We start from the raw sequence: 16,660 nt of genomic DNA on the forward strand, positions 1-16,660 counted from the left end.
TATGCGTGTGAACTCGACAATCGATTACTATGGGCTTCGACCGAAAACAGGATGTAAATACAGGTATGTGCGCTGGCTGAAATAATATCGTTTTTATTAATATCTTTCACATCTACTGCAGTCAGATTCACCCGCGATCACTCTGAAGGAATCACTCACATGGCTGTGCACTTGTAATGACACATCAAGGATGTTAAGAGGCTAAAAGCAGGTTTAAAACTTGCCCCATTGAAGTCAACAGGGTGCAAATTTTAAAAAGAGGATAACACAGTGTAGGCAACACAGATTTTTGTCGTTGTTCTCTGTATTGACAGCACTCCAAATTTACAAAAAAATGAGCTCAATGTTAAAATTGACCGGAGTTCTCCTTTAAGGGAAGGCATTACTGGCTCAGCCTTTCAAAACAGACAAGTTTGTTTGATTTCTTTTACACAGCACCATTTTACACATATTTTGCGTATAAGTGAAGATATCAACTACATATGAGTGGTAACATTTGGTACAGATTGTGTGAGGCTTGGCATAACCAAAAAAATTGCTAAGCTCAAGATCTTAAAGTTAGTCAGCTTGAGATCCTTTCCATCTGAACTGGTTATATCTCTATATAGTGAATATTTTACAAGCAGAAGGATAACCATATTCATCCGCACAACCAAAACAATGTTCTTCTGCAAAATGCATGCAGTTTTTTTTTTTTTAAACACTAGAGGGCGAAAAGTTATAGTGTTCCTGGAAAACTATATAGATATAGAAAATGATTGATAAATTTAACCATTATTCCAAGGCATTACAAAAGTTTTCGACTGTAAGCATTTTTTTCCACATTATTTATTACGAAAAAATACAACATTTTCAGTGTTTAACTGGTTCTTGTGGCTCAAGTCTACATGGACATCTTCCCTAAACACGGTATTCCAACTGGATCAGATCAATATAAAACAATCTTTATTAAAACAATCCAACCAACCAACAAAATAAAAACACAACATTGCTTTCTCTTAGATACAGTAAGTTGACAAGGACTGAGATTCAGATTTATTATCTTGTGGTGCATGTGTAAAATCTGTACTTACATGTTATATATAAGTACATATTTTAGTACAGAGTACAGTAAAACAAAATTCACTTCCAATCACCAACCCCTAAATAAATACAAGGACCAAAATGATACAGGATTGAGAATACCTTTATGGCCTTTTTTTCTTTTATCTTTTAGTTATCCTCAGAATCAAGAAATTCATCAAGAAACTCTAAGACTTCATCCTGAAAGAAAAGCAAATGGTTGGAGGAAGAGTTAGAGCGAGAGAATAGTGTTTATTTTATAACTGCACTAGTTATTAAAGCCATAAACAGTTACTTGAAATAAAATAAATGTTAACACTTTAATTAAAACTTTCATATTATGTGTATTCATGATTATTCTTTTCATAAATAATTGTAACCAAAGTTAAAATGCATTATAATATTTGCAGATTCATTGTTACTTCTGAAATTGGTTGTTTGTCCTGTGTTTTAATGCATTATACTTTCTAAAGTATATATATAAAGTATACTTTCTAAAGTGTTACTTTCATAACAATAAATAATTATTATAATGTGGTTACAATTATTCATGAGACCATACGATGCATTATAAGGTGGATTACAAGGCATAATTAATGCATTAAAATACTTTTATAAGCATTATATATATAAAGGCTTTAAACTTTCTTTTTTTTTTAGCTAATTGCTAAAGCACCATTTCTCATTTTAATTTAGTTTTGACTTGATGTACTAAAATAGCTAAGAAATAAAAATGAATAAAAACATTAAAAGTAACTAATAAAAATGCCAAAAATACGCAACAAAATTCCTAAAAATTTAAATAAAATTAAAATGAAAACGAGAAAAAAATAATTGCAAGTATTAAAAAACAATAGTATCTCAATGGTGCTAAAATTACACTGATAAGCATTTAAAGACTTTTGATCGGCCACTAGAGGGCGGAGTGCCGCTGCTCTGGGTGAATCAGTGAGCACAGTGCGCACCCAAGTGGACAAAACTAGCAATATATGCAGTCAGAACTATTAATATTTAATAAGCCAACCAAATACTCTGAGCTCTCACCTCATCATCCGGCAGGAACTTCTGTTTGGCGAACTCCAGCATCTGCATCTGAAGCGTCGTCTGATTGTGGTACCGAACTGCTTCCTGTCACGTGAGTGTGCATTATCACTACAACTTCATACATTAAAAGTTAAGTTTTATTCATTGTTTCTCATGATGTGAGACACCTACCACTCTAGGAAAGAAGTCCTCATCACTGAGGCCAAATTTCTCTCTGTGGTAACGATAATACTCCACATTACTCTTCATCACCTCATCACTGGGGTCAAAGAGCATATAGCTGGCCACACACGGTACAGCGTTCTTCAGATCATTCACTGAAGGAGAATGAAGGAGAGAAACATTTATATACACACTGACTGTCTATCAAAAGTTTGGGGTCAGTAAGGTTTTATAAAAAGAAAACTAAACCTTATATTCAGCAAGAATGCATTTCGTTGATCAAAAGTGATAGTAAATCCATTTATAATCCATTTGTAATGTTACAAAAAATATATATTTTAAAATAAATGCTTTTAAAATAACTTTCCATTCATCAAAGAATCCTAAAAAAAAGCAGCACAACTGTTTTCAACATTGATAATAATCAGAAATGTTTCTTGAGCAGCAAATCTTCATATTAGAATGATTTCTGAATAATGATGCTGTAAAAGTATATGAGTAATGATGCTGAAAATCCAGTTTTGATCACAGGAATAAAATGTTCATGTTAGTTCACAGTGCATTAAAAAATGTCAACAGATACAACGTTTGATCTTAAAAATGTTGAAATTAACATTAGCTATGATTAATAAATGCTGTAAAAAAATTTTTATTGTTAGTTCATGATAACTAGTGTTAACAAAATAAAAGCTTATTGTGTTGCCAAAATATAATATCTGTAATTATATTTCACAATATTACTGTTTCACTGTATGTTTTTGATCAAATAAATGCAGTCTTGGTGAGCATTAGAGACATCTTTCATTAAAAACATTGAATATTCTTACCGAAAGGTAGAATGTGTTTCATATGTCAGTTTTTCACATTCATGTGTGTTCATGAGTGAATTATACTGTGACTACTATTTTGAAGTTTTGTGTAATGGGAGGAGTAGTGTGTGTGAGTAACCAAGACAGATGAAGTTTGTGCTTTACTGCTGCTTACTAACTCCTGAGAGATGCCACACATATGTACAGTGCTATGCATAAGTTTAGACACCCATGCTAAAGTTGACTAAAAAGAGGAATAAAAAATCATTTTTGGAAATTGAACTTGATGCCTTAATTAAAAAAATTTGGAAAAATCCAGCCTTTAAGGACACCAATTTTCTTTGTGAATGAATAATGTATCGTAAATAAATAAATGTTCTTCCTTAAAATACAAGGTGCATAAGTCTGGACACCCCTATGTTAAATTCTTATTCATTTCATTTTTAAAGGCCAGTTACTTCATGGATCCAGGATACTATGCATCCTGATAAAGTTCCCTTGGCCTTTGGAATTAAAATAGCCCCACATCATCACATAGCCTTCACCATACCTAGAGATTGGCATGGTTTTATTTCAGTTAGCCTAATAGCTGGTTTGATTTGCATTGAGAGATGATCTTATGGAAAGTACTCCATGCCAATCTCTAGGTATGGTGAAGGCTAGGGAACTTTATCAGGATGCATAGTATCCTGGATCCATGAAGTAACTGGCCTTTAAAAATAAAAATCTGCCTGCCTCTATGGGAATTTAACATAGGGGTGTACTCACTTATGCACCCTGTATTTTAAGGAAGAACATTTATTTATTTACGATACATTATTCATTCACAAAGAAAATTGGTGTCCTTAAAGGTTGGATTTTTCCTAATTTTTTTAATGAAGGCATTAAGTTCAATTTCCAAAAGATGATTTTTTATTCCTCTTTTTAGTCAACTTTAGCATGGGTGTCTAAACTTATGCATAGCACTGTAGTTTAAATCGAGAACTTTCCAGACTTACGTTTATAATAAGCAAACTGGAGATAGTGGTACATGGTTGCCACAAATTTCTCAACAACAAATCCACCAACGACCGGCGTGAGCTCGCTCTCACAGCGAACCTTCCTCTCCAGAACCTCAGTGTAATGATCTACAGGAAGAGAAACAGGCATGTTGAAGCGTTTCAGCTGAAGGATGGCAAGGGCAGAGAGGACGAGAGCCAACCTGCGATGGACGGGTAAAAGTCTTTAAAGTCTCTGATCTGTCTGGATCCCTCTGACGCTGCGATGCACTCGTCATACACCTTGAAGAAGTCTCTCATTGCCAACTCCATATCTGACACGGATGATCTGAAGTTATCTCCGTTATACGCCCGCACGGCCCGAATGAACAGAGACTGGAGGAGAAGAACCGTGAAGCATGAGTGCAACTGTAAACTACAACACTTCAACAGGCGTATCACAATTGCGTGCATTTCCCTGAGCTTGGATTGCACATATGTAGACATATATTACATTTTTATAGATATGCATTTTACTGTTTAAAAGAATGGGGTTGGTGATATTTTTAAATGTACAGTTTTAAATCATTACTCCAGTCTTCAGTGTCACATGATCCTTCAGAGATCATTCGAATATGATGATTTGCTGCTCAGGAAACATTTATTATTATTATTAATATCAATGATGAAAACTTGTGCGGCTTAATATTTGTGTGGAAACCATAATACATTTTTTTCAGGATTTTTCAGTGAAGTAAAACTGAATAAAAGTACAGTATTAATTAATCTTACTGACCCTAGAGTTCTTTGGTTTTGCATATTTCTAAGCTAATGCATTTTCCCCATTATAAATGATATTATCAGCATATTTGAATGAAAAGTTGAATTTGAAAATTAACTTGAATTTTTGTATTTCTTAGTATTTGGTTTAATGCCATTTTTCTTTAATGGCACCTGCATCAACAAGTGGACTAAAGTCACCATGAAATCAAATTGGACAATTCTTGTTATTTTATGGAGTATTGCAGTATTTATTATAAATGATTTATCTGTGCTCATCATTATTTATTTTTAAAATAATGTTCCTTATAATGTTTAAATACAATAACTTCCCCTTCCTCTTGCAGCAACATCTCTTCTCTGATGATGTGTTTACTGGCGCGAGGGCGAGGCAACCTGTCACTCATATGAGATCGACCAATAGCAACCCACAACCATCCAATCAACTCCCCATGGACAAAATCAAGTCCCGCCCTACATTTGTTCTTGTTCGACAAGCCATTTCACTCAGATATACACGTCACAATAGAAAAGACTATCGCAACTTCTGTTTCATGCCGACTTTAATATGAGGACTTGATCGCTGTTTTATATGTGGGGTCTCAGTCTCACCTCATATGATTTGGTCTCCAGGTCTTTCATATGTTCCTCTGCTCCAGGTAAGCTCTTGTAATAGTTCATGTTCCTCTGCATCATCTCGTCATCAGGATGCTTTAGCAGGAACGTGTGCGCTGCAGACACAGCTTTGGCCAAATTTTCACTCTGGAATAATTTATAATAATACATTTTGTCAGACATAGTAAATAGACCATAGTACTATTAATAAATACGCCTACTATTCCTTTAAGTACTTTGGAATACCATGCACTTTGAAAATTGACCATGGTACATAAGGTAAACATTTAGTACCACGGTATTACTATGTTATACCATATACACAACAAAAAAGTATAATAAATACAATGGTAATACCATGTTTATGCACTTGGTATCATGGTAATTTCATGGATATTTGCTCATGTCCCATGGTAATATTCTTTGAAGTACTTTGAAATGCCATGTATTTTGATATACTAGTATGGTACGTTACATAATTCAGTGTGGTATTACCATTTGATATACCTACACAACTAAGAAACTACAAAAAATACCATGGTAGCCTACTACCATGTTTTAAATACCACTGTAAATACCATGGTGACATTCTCTAACGTTACAGTCCTATTATTTTATACTATATGGTACTACAAAGCACCAACTTATAACCTCATTCTCGCATTGTTCATGAATACAAATGCAACGAGTGAATGTTAATGGCTTACTTTGAAGTAAGCAAACTGCAGGTACTTGTAAGGTTCCCGTTTCTCAAACTCCTCGATGGTTTCTCTGCTGGGGAGCGTCTGTCTGAAGGCAGGTAACCCCTGTTTGCATCGCTTCAGACACTGCGCTCGCCTCATCACGTTACCGAACGCGTGGAGCTCGGGGAAGTCGCTGAAGCGGGTCTCGTCGTCGAGTCGTACCGTGCTGCAGTTCAGGTTACAGAAGGCCTCGCTGTCCCTGAGCAGTCGGTACAACCGGAGACTCACCTCCAGAAACTCCACGCTCTCGGGCCACTTCTCCTCACTGTACTGGTCTAAAGCGTGTCGGTACGCGGAGTCCAAGGGCATGAGCTCGTGCCGTGGGAAACTGCGAAAGTTATATTTCTCATACTGCGCAAGAACGCAAAAAGAAAAGCAGAATAAAAGAAATGCGAGCCTCAGGCAGTGCGATGAGGAGGCCATGGTCCCGTATGGGAATCCTAAAGTACACAGAGGGAGAGAACAAGACCCGCCCGCAGACTCTCCACGTCCCCAAAATCCGTCAGCGCGCTCCCTTCCCCCATGCAGCTAAAAACACACTACAGTGATTTACTAACAAATATTTATTCATCTAAACCCTTCGGTAACACCTGTGGCCAATATTTACTTTAGGGTCTAAAAGAGTTTATTTTACACATAGTTCACATACTGTCTTGCTGCCTGCTGTAAATAGCCACACACCCTCACACACACACACAATGTTTTATGTGGACTTTCCATAGACATAATGATTGTTTGTTATACTGTACAAACTGTATATTCTCTCCCCTTACACTAAACCTACCTATCACAAAAAAACTTTCTGCATTTTTACATTTTTAAATGCAGTTTTCCTCATGGGGACCGAAACATTTCCCCACAGGGACAAGGATTTCAGACATTTTATTACCATAAGGGGTTACTAGGACCACACACACACACGTTGTTTGCAACTTTCTATTGGTCTTATTGAGCAACTAGGCCATATATATGGTTAGTGAACGTCATTTCACTAACTTTTGTAAAAAAAAAAGAAAAAGAAAAAAAAGCAGTTTGTTTCATTGCTCTGTACACATTATGTGCCCGGTTATTTTTGGGAAAAAAATGTGCTTGGTTGGGATTTAATAGGTTAACCAAGTGGGGGAAAAACTTCAAATTAAACTTCTTAAAGTGAAACGATTAATTTTATGTTGTTCCTGATATTTTATAACGTTACATTTATCAAAAAAACTGCTTCACAGTAATAAGGGGGGATGTGAGAATCTGATCTGAAACGCCTGTTGCGCTGCATTATGGTCCTTCAATAATTACAGTCTCTTAAAGCGCGAGCCGCCCATCTCTGTGCCACGTAGAAAACATTCCAGCCTCCAGGCCTGCGTTTCCGCTTTTCCCTGCAAAACGGAGCCCTTTCCTGCGCGTTCTCCATGTAAAGTGACACCGGGGGCAAAAGAAGAAGAAGTTAGAGTGAGTTTGAGGATCCGTCCACCACGTCTACACACTCCCCGTTTCATCTACAGTGCGCGAGAGGTATCGAGGAGACTCTGCTGCAGCGCGCGAACGCAGCAAACCAGTCCTTAGCAAAAAACAACGGAAGATGATACGATTAACGGTGCAAATGATTCTCCTGGCTGTCCTAGTTACGTTCGTGGCGTGCAACCCGCCGCCGGTACCGTTAGATGACATCGTAATAGAGAAGACGTTCACTCCGGAACGCTGTGACCGCCTGGTCAAGTCAGGAGACTTTGTTCGTTATCATTACATCGGCATGTTCCCTGATGGAAAGAAGTTTGACTCCAGGTTAGTGCAAAATGCATGTTTGCCCTCCATTGTTCTTCATCTTCTCACCTGGCCTGAAGCCATTTGCGTTTGTAGGTTTACTATAAGCCACGCAGGCAGAGCAGATGTGTGTGATTCACACAGGCCTACCATAGTGAACATTTACTTCTGCAAAGCACATCCTAAACTTTTACAATTGATTTAAGAAAAGTATACATTTGCAAATTGCAATAGTCTATAGAATGAATACGTGTCTGAGTGAGCCAAGGAAGGAATGTGTAAGTGAGTGAGTGAATGAATGAGTGAGTGAACGAATGAATGGATTACGAGCAAGATCATTTACATCCTTTTAAAGGTACATTTACATGAAAAGTGTAAATAAAGTTATATATAGTATGTGTATATACAATATATATATATATATATATATATACTGTAAAAAAAAGAAAGAAGCTGTTGCCTTACATTTTTTAAGTGCAATCAACTTGGATGTTTAAGTCATTTCAACTTAAATTATATATACATGAAAAGTGTAAACAAACTGTTCTGTGAGATAAGACTTTTTAGAGAATATATCTTAAAGTAAGTTTATTGTTAGCCCAATGGCAAATAGTAAAATTAAAAATATTGTTTTAAGCATAAACCTCATGTGTTGGATATACATTCAATGCAATAAAATAAAATTTGCCAACTGATCAAGAAATATAAATTCTATAACACTTTATTTTAAGGTGACATAGTTACGTTACTACTATAGTAATAACAGTAAATTATGCATAATTACAAGTAACTAACCCTAAACCAAACCCTTACCGTAACTCTATAGTAAATACATGTAGTTAATTAATATTACTCAGCACTTATCCAGATATCCAGACTCTAAGGATGTTTTTACTGAGAAAGAAAGAAAAGTCTTTTTGTGGTATATAATACATGTTTGTTTATGTGTGTGTTTGCAGTTATGACCGTGGCACCAGCTATAATGTGTTTGTTGGCCAGAAGAAGCTGATCGCTGGGATGGACAAAGCTTTAGTGGGCATGTGTGTAAATGAACGATGGATGATCAAAATCCCTCCCCAGCTTGCCTACGGAAAGGACGGCTATGGTAAACACACTTTAAAATCACAGTTCTCTGTTGACCACTTGATGCGTGAATGCAGTTATTTGTCATTTAGATGTCTGTCGGTGTAGATGCCATCAGCACATTTGCATGTGAATAGGCACAAACTTACAGAGACCTACAATTCCCATGATTCTCCTGCACTCCTGCTGAGTCACGGGAGCATGAGATCTCGGGTGGAGAGAGAGAAAGGGGGGAAGGTGAACGGATGGGGGGGTGAATTCCCAAGGGAAGTGATCCGAAGAGGAATGTTGAACTATGTGCGCTTGTCAGAACTAGTTGTGGATATGGTGTGTGCATGTCTGCCCAATCCAGCTGCATGAAACACAAACAGATGTGTACAATTAACTGCACATTTACCAGAGTTTTATTTAATTTTTTTATAACACAATGAAACAGGCCAAATTGAGGGGACATAATTTTTGGCCAGGCTGTCATACAAAGAAATTATGAACACATGCAAAACAAGAGAAACAACTAAATATTAATAATATTAATATTAATATAATTTTTTTTTTTGCATAGTAAAATAAAACCTTTCATCAGATAAATACGTTAACCAAGATTAGTGTTTTGTTCTTCCCTCATTTTTAACATATTTAAAATATATATATTAAATAAATATATATATAACAAATATCCCTCCAGACATCACTTTTAGCTACTACTGTATTTCAAAATGTAACTGGTAACACTTTACAATAAGGTTTTACTAGTTAACATTAAGATGAACTAAGAATGACCAATACTACCAATCTTAGTTTGTGTTAATTTCATCATTTACTAATACATTATTAAAATCAAAACTTGTATTTGTTAACGTTAGTCAATGCACTGTGAACTAACATGAACAAACAATGAATGACTGTATTTTGCTTAACTAACATTAACAAAGATGAATAAGTACTGTAAAAAATTTATTTCTCAGTTTTAGCTTACATTAACTAATGTATATGATTTATTCCTGTGATGCAAAGCTGTATTTTCAGGAGTCCGTTTTCAGTGTCACATGATCCTTTAGAAATTCCTCTGATGTAAGACTATCTCATCATCACAAAAGCTCTTCCCGTTAAATATAAGCTACACAATACACAGGGTGGCACACTTACCCTGGCAAACGAAAACTAATAATGAAGTCTTTATAGTGAACACAAAGACTAACGCATTTATTGTCTTGCTTTAGTGTCGCGCTTTAAATGGATGGCCAGGTTTCAAAGCTGCAAAGCTTGTTTGATTTTATTCCTCAAAGTATTTTTTTTTTTGTCATGCCCTGTCAGGTGACATCATCCCCGCAGATTCCATCCTTCACTTTGATGTGCTGATGTTGGACATCTGGAACCCAGAGGACAAGGTGCAGATAAAGACCTACTTCAAGCCAGAGAGCTGTAACCGCACTGTGGAAGTGTCTGATTATATCCGGTACCACTACAACGGTACTCTGCTCGATGGCACGCTGTTCGACTCCAGGTGAGTCATGTGGACCTCACAAAAATAAATCAATACAAATAAAAAATAGATATACGTTCACTGTCAGAAATAGGGGTACAGTAGGAGTCCATTTCTGTTCCCCAAGGTACAATCTACACTAACGTACCCCATAGGGCTTATTATTGGAACTCAAGGTACATATATGTACCGTTTTGAGGGTCAAAAAGCATTAAAAGGTACATATATGTACCGTTTCTTTTAAAGGTTAAGGTACAATATTGTACCCTTGAGGGTACAGCCCCAGTGACAAGTTCAGATGCAAAAGCCTCTTAAGTGCCATCTGAAATTTTCTTCTAGAATGATAATTTTTATCAAGCTTGTATATTTAAATTCAGTTATTTCACTTAAATGGCAATGAAAATGACCTATTAAATGTCATTTAAGTGAAATTACTAAACTTAAATATACGAGCTTGATAAAAATTATCATTCTAGAAGAAAATTTCAGATGGCAAATGTGAATTCTTCACATACACATACAGTTTATATAGCAAATGTTCCTAAATTATTCAGTGTTTTTGAACGAATCGGTTAATGATTAAATAGGTGTGTTCGACTCGAAGCGGCGCTGTGCTGACCGATCGGTGTATGTTTAATGTATGACATTAAAGTTACGAACAGACGGGTCCGTATGCTCTCAAGTCGCTCTCGCGGTATTTTAATGTCATAAACTGATCGTTCTGCAGCTCCTCTTCAATTCAAACACACCTATTTAATCATTAACCGATTCAAATCGGTGGAGTAAAAGAGTCAAATGACTCACTCGATGTCGCCACCTATTGGTGTAATCCTGTAACATTCAATAAGAGCTGCTGAAAAAGGGTTTATTTGTTTATTTAAATAAATAAATAAATATTAGATTCATATAAATAATAAAAAAGTAGGTGAGTAGAAAAAAATTATGTAAGACAAATTTTTTTTATATTTTACACTTATAATATTATTTTATTCAGTATAAATTGGGTCTTTATACATGAAACTATATAGCTGCCTTTTAAATTTTAGGATGGGGGTCCCTCGTATGAACATATGATCATATTTGTGGGTCTGTGGCATCATAAAATATAGAAAACCCCTTCTTCAAAACACACAAAAGCAATATATACTGTAATAGCACTCTTGGACCGCTGCTTGACCAATCACATTTGAGGACCAGAACTGTTGCATAATGCACAAATGTAAATAAAAGGAATATATGTTAAATATGTGAATATATTACAATTTTAAATAAATATAAAATAATTTATAATCACAAATATATAATTTTAGATGTTCAAAAATATTACATTTTTGGACATAAACAGGTTGAAACCATTTCATCCTAATTCTAATTAATGCTTATTTTATGTAATACATTTCAAGAATATAAAAATAAAGATTTATGTCATTTGTTTCCTGATGAGTAATTCTGATTCTTTCATTTGCAGTCACACGCGTATGCGCACCTATGACACTTACGTGGGGATTGGCTGGCTCATTGCGGGAATGGACCAGGGGCTTTTGGGAATGTGTGTGGGAGAAAAACGCATCATCACCATTCCACCTTTCCTTGGCTATGGAGAGAATGGGGATGGTGAGAGTCATTTTATTAGGAATATATACTACTAACAGTTTTTGTCCACGCAAAATTAGCATTACAGCATCGTTATCTCCTCTCACAGGAAGTGACATCCCCGCTCAAGCCTCTCTGGTGTTTGATGTGGTTCTGCTGGACCTTCATAACCCCAAAGATGAAATCACAGTACAGGTGGAACACCTTCCAGATCCTTGTCCGCGCAAGAGTCAAGTTGGAGACTTCATGCGGTATCATTATAACGGATCCCTGCTGGACGGCACATTCTTTGACTCCAGGTAAAAACCCTAGATACTTTAATTTAAAAGTGATATACAGTGCACTTATGCTTACAGTCGTGCTTATGTTTCAGTTACTCAAGGAATCGCACATATGACACTTACATCGGTAAAGGCTATGTGATCGCAGGGATGGACCAAGGACTCCTGGGTGTGTGTGTTGGAGAGCGCAGGAGGGTTGTTATCCCACCACACCTGGGTTATGGAGAAGAGGGCACAGGTGTGTGTTGATCTGCCTTTAAAGTGCTTTTTCGGACATGCAGTGTGTAATATAGCTTTTTGTGAATGTAACAGGTCTGCAAAGTTTCAAAGATCAAAGTGCTCGATAAATGGAGTTACTGTTGTCCACATGTCCTTAAGACAGACAAAAGCAAATACACTTTAATGCATTTCCAAAGGAAAGGAGTTGGACTCGAACTGATACAGTAAAACCGACGCCATTGTTACTGTTCGTATCACTGTGTATCAAGTGCTGAGGAAGAGCTGAAATTCAGATATGGTAATGGTGTTTCGTTTCCAACATCCACTGTAAGCGGTCGACCAATCACAACAGACTGGGCCATCTGACCAATCAGGGCAGAGCAGGCTCTCGGAAAGCCGGGGTTTAGAGAGACCGAATCCATTATCGAACCGTTTAGACACTGAGAAAAGAGCTGATGCTGCAATGCATAGTATGAGAAAATTAAAGTGTTTTTTGTATACATGTAAACCTACTGTGTTGGAGACCTCCAAAACAAAACCAAGTACCTTTAAAATAGCATAATACGGGCACTTTAAGACTAGGTGAATAAACAACAACACACATTCACCTTTGCATGAATCTCTTCTATTCCCTCCTACAGGAACTAAGATCCCCGGCTCAGCTGTGCTGGTGTTTGATGTCCACATTATTGATTTCCACAACCCATCTGATACAGTTGTGATCACCAGTGTGAAGCCGGAGAATTGCACCTACATTGCAAAACGTGGCGATTTTGTCAAATACCACTACAACGCCACTCTCATGGATGGCACCAACATCAGCTCCACGTGCGTTGCAGTTATACGTTTTGCATAGCATTTTGTTTTTTGAAGTTGACATTTTTTATTAATGTTTTTATCTAAACTGATGTGTTCCTCTGTGTCTGTGTGTTAATGCAGGCACACCTTTGGCAAGACGTATGATGTGGTTCTGGGGTCCGGACAGGTGGTTTTAGGCATGGAGCAAGGGCTAACAGGAATGTGTGTTGGAGAGAAGCGCAACCTAGTCATTCCACCTCACCTTGCCTATGGAGAGAGGGGAGTTGGTAAGACACACATTTATATTATTATTATTATTCTGAGTTCTGAATTCACTCAGTGAAGAAGTTGACCGACTGATACCGTTATTAGTAGATTTGTGAAGCTTTTTGAACGATTCATTAAAAGAGCCAACTCATAAGAGTCATTTCTGTGTGAATTGGACTACATGGGCTGTGTCTGAAATCATATGCTCTCTTGAGGAGGTACGGTACTTATTTTGAATAAGTAGTTACTTCATGACTGCTAAAAAGTATGTTCTATATAGTATGAATGTAATCTGGACGTACTACATTCGTCATGTTGTCATTATCATGTGACCTACCTCGCGTCACTTCACTGTCATTCACAAATCCTCTCCTGTGGCCTCATGGGATAGTAAAGTGTCCATCGTATGTGCACTTCAGAATCTCGCCGGAAGTAGTAGGTCATCCGGGTACTTTTTTATAAGTGCTGTGAATTCAAACATACTTCTTTTGTCACACACTGTTTTTTCCCTACAATATAGTAGGGAAGAATGTGATTTTGGATGCAGCCGAATGTATTTTATTCACTAAAAAGAACCGACTCTTAAGAATAATTTACTTAAGAATCGGACAATGCTTTGGCTTCGTGATTTTTTTATTGCAATTTGTGATGGACCCACCAGAGGGAGCCAAGCAACGTACATTATTCTTACAAACCTACTCAGCTAAAAAACGATTTATGTGCTGATATCAAAAAAGCATTAGATGTCATTTAGTGAGTCAACTAATGTTATTTTAATGTTTTTTAATTATGTAATGATGAGAGGGATACACATACGGGGTCCCTAAAAACTGCAACTCTATACCAACGTGTAGAAACACAGTTCAAACCTGTATATTTCCCAGAATATTAAATATAGAATATTAAACATGGTGTGAAATGGAAAATGCGTTCTTCTTCATTGTGATCCAAGTGAAGAAAAAATGTAGGGCGGGGCTTGATTTTGTACTTGGGGAATTGATTGGATGGTTGTGGGTTGGTATTGGTCGATCTCATGTGAGTGACAGGTTGCCCTGCAATCGCTCCAGTAAACGCATCATCAGAGAAGAGATGCTGCAAGAGGGTTATTTCGATTAAAGATTATGAGCACACTTGAATTAAAAAAAATAATGATGTGCACGGTTAAATCACTGCAATATTCCATTAAAAAAAACAAAAACTGTAAATTTTGATTTCATAGTGACTTTAAGTACTATTTCTTTGCTCAGATGGAGAGGTCCCTGGCAGTGCTGTGCTGGTGTTTGACGTTGAGATGGTGGACATGGAGGAGGGTCTTCCTGACGGCTACATGTTTGTGTGGAACAGCGAAGTCTCTCCTGATCTTTTCAGTGAGATGGACAAGAACAAGGACGCTCAAGTGGACTCCACTGAGGTATACAGCTTTTGACTGTGTGTTTGGCTGTGTATCACCAATACATCTGCAAAATGTTAATTAAGTTAATTTTATTATTGTCTGTCCCTTCCGTACAGTTTTCAGATTACATCCTCCTGCAGGTAGAAGAGGGCAAAGGTCGTCTTGCGCCAGGTTTTGAAACGAAACGCATCATAGAGAACATGTACGATAACCAGGACCGCAACAAGGATGGACGAATCACAGAGGATGAGTTTAAACTCAAGGCAGATGAAGTCACTCATGATGAGTTATGAGGCTGGACTCAGGGATACAGGGTTGTGATTGGTTGTGTGGTTTAATATTATAATAAGTGGGCGGGGTATAAAGAGACTGGGTTTGCCAGTGAGGTGTCACTGTTGATGACTTAAGATGTTTGTTTGAGAGGTGTGTGCATGTATGAGTGTGCATAATTGTGTTTATATATGATTTTTGTACATGTCTTTGAATGTTTGTAAGAGTCTTGAGTGATACAATTGTGCAAAACATTGCTTTGTAAAAAAAATCCCTTTAATAAACACATTCCAACCCCCAAAATGTTACTTAAAGTACTATTTTATTACAGCTTGAGAACTATTGCTTTTCATAAGTGACCAGCAGAAGTCAGGTAAAAGGTGAGCAGCTTCAAAATAACATTTGTTACATAATTTAGGGTTTTAGCTTGTGGACTGACATGTTAAAATGCAATATGTGTGTTATCTGAGGCATAATATTTGCAAGCTTTTGAACTTTGAATGTTTTCTTCATGGTTGATCATGTTCATTCTGATATGTTCCTGATAATGTTCCTTCAGCCTTAGCAAATAGAAATAGCACTAAAACAGTCGCCACACGACTCAATGAACAATGCCTGAGAATAACACGAGCGTCTAAGTGTCTGCGTCTGCCCGGTGTTTTTGTAATCCTCTGAACGTGTGTCAGTGTGTGTTTAGTAGGTGTGGGCAGATAGAGACTCCAAACCGGAACTGACAGAAAAAGACATGAGTACAACGTGAAAACAAATGGACCTTTTCTGTCCCCAAGAATGAAAAAAAGAAGAAGGAAAAAGCATTACTAAATTGTTCGGAAACTTGGAAACCGTTGTATTTACATTTTTCATGTCAAGCATTCAGAACCAAACCATTTCTTGATATTTTTATAAGCTCAAAGTGAATTAACTGCTAGCTATAACTTGATGTGTTAGAAAGTCCTAGTTGTGTACGGGTTTTTCTCCAAAAAGTGAGAAATGTCATTACCATCACATCATTATTATCACATACATTCCACACGTCACACATTAAACAAAACTCTAGTTGAACATTGATTTCAAGTAGTCCAATGTGCCCCAAATTGAGGAATCACTTCCATAAATACCAGACAAAAGTCACTACAGCCAGGCTTTTTACTGTTGAGGTAATGCATTACAAGTAATGCAAGGTATATAATCAGATTACTTTTTTCAAGTAACTAGTAAAGTAACCCATTACATTTAATTTACGTTACTTTTTCAAATAAGTTGCGCAAGTTGTTCTCCCATTCATTGACACTTCTTCTGTCCCCATGATGGTTATGGCAGCACTGA

At 36.8% G+C, this 16,660-nt stretch overlaps 2 protein-coding genes across 2 annotated transcripts; one reads left to right on the top strand and one right to left on the bottom strand.

Annotated features, from left to right (window-relative positions):
• Window positions 1–1,023: 1,023 nt before the first annotated feature.
• Window positions 1,024–6,704, bottom strand: crtap (cartilage associated protein). Its single transcript, XM_084423997.1, has 7 exons — window positions 6,157–6,704; window positions 5,447–5,596; window positions 4,279–4,450; window positions 4,076–4,204; window positions 2,278–2,423; window positions 2,107–2,190; window positions 1,024–1,263 (listed from the first exon to the last, which is right to left on the bottom strand). Exons 1-7 carry the CDS (start codon window positions 6,613–6,615, stop codon window positions 1,213–1,215), a joined length of 1,191 nt encoding a protein of 396 aa, XP_084280123.1. The 5' UTR covers window positions 6,616–6,704; the 3' UTR covers window positions 1,024–1,212.
• An 802-nt stretch (window positions 6,705–7,506) lies between these two features.
• fkbp9 (FKBP prolyl isomerase 9) lies at window positions 7,507–15,637 on the top strand. Its single transcript, XM_084423982.1, has 10 exons — window positions 7,507–7,968; window positions 8,907–9,052; window positions 10,345–10,534; window positions 11,982–12,127; window positions 12,216–12,405; window positions 12,480–12,625; window positions 13,248–13,434; window positions 13,546–13,691; window positions 14,919–15,082; window positions 15,181–15,637. The coding sequence occupies exons 1-10, from the start codon at window positions 7,766–7,768 to the stop codon at window positions 15,355–15,357; spliced, it is 1,695 nt and encodes a 564-aa protein (XP_084280108.1). The 5' UTR covers window positions 7,507–7,765; the 3' UTR covers window positions 15,358–15,637.
• The last annotated feature ends 1,023 nt before the right edge of the window (window positions 15,638–16,660 follow it).

This window comes from Rutilus rutilus (genome assembly GCF_951802725.1).
Source record: "Rutilus rutilus genome assembly, chromosome: 11".
In the NCBI taxonomy this organism is placed as follows: Eukaryota; Metazoa; Chordata; class Actinopteri; order Cypriniformes; family Leuciscidae; genus Rutilus; species Rutilus rutilus.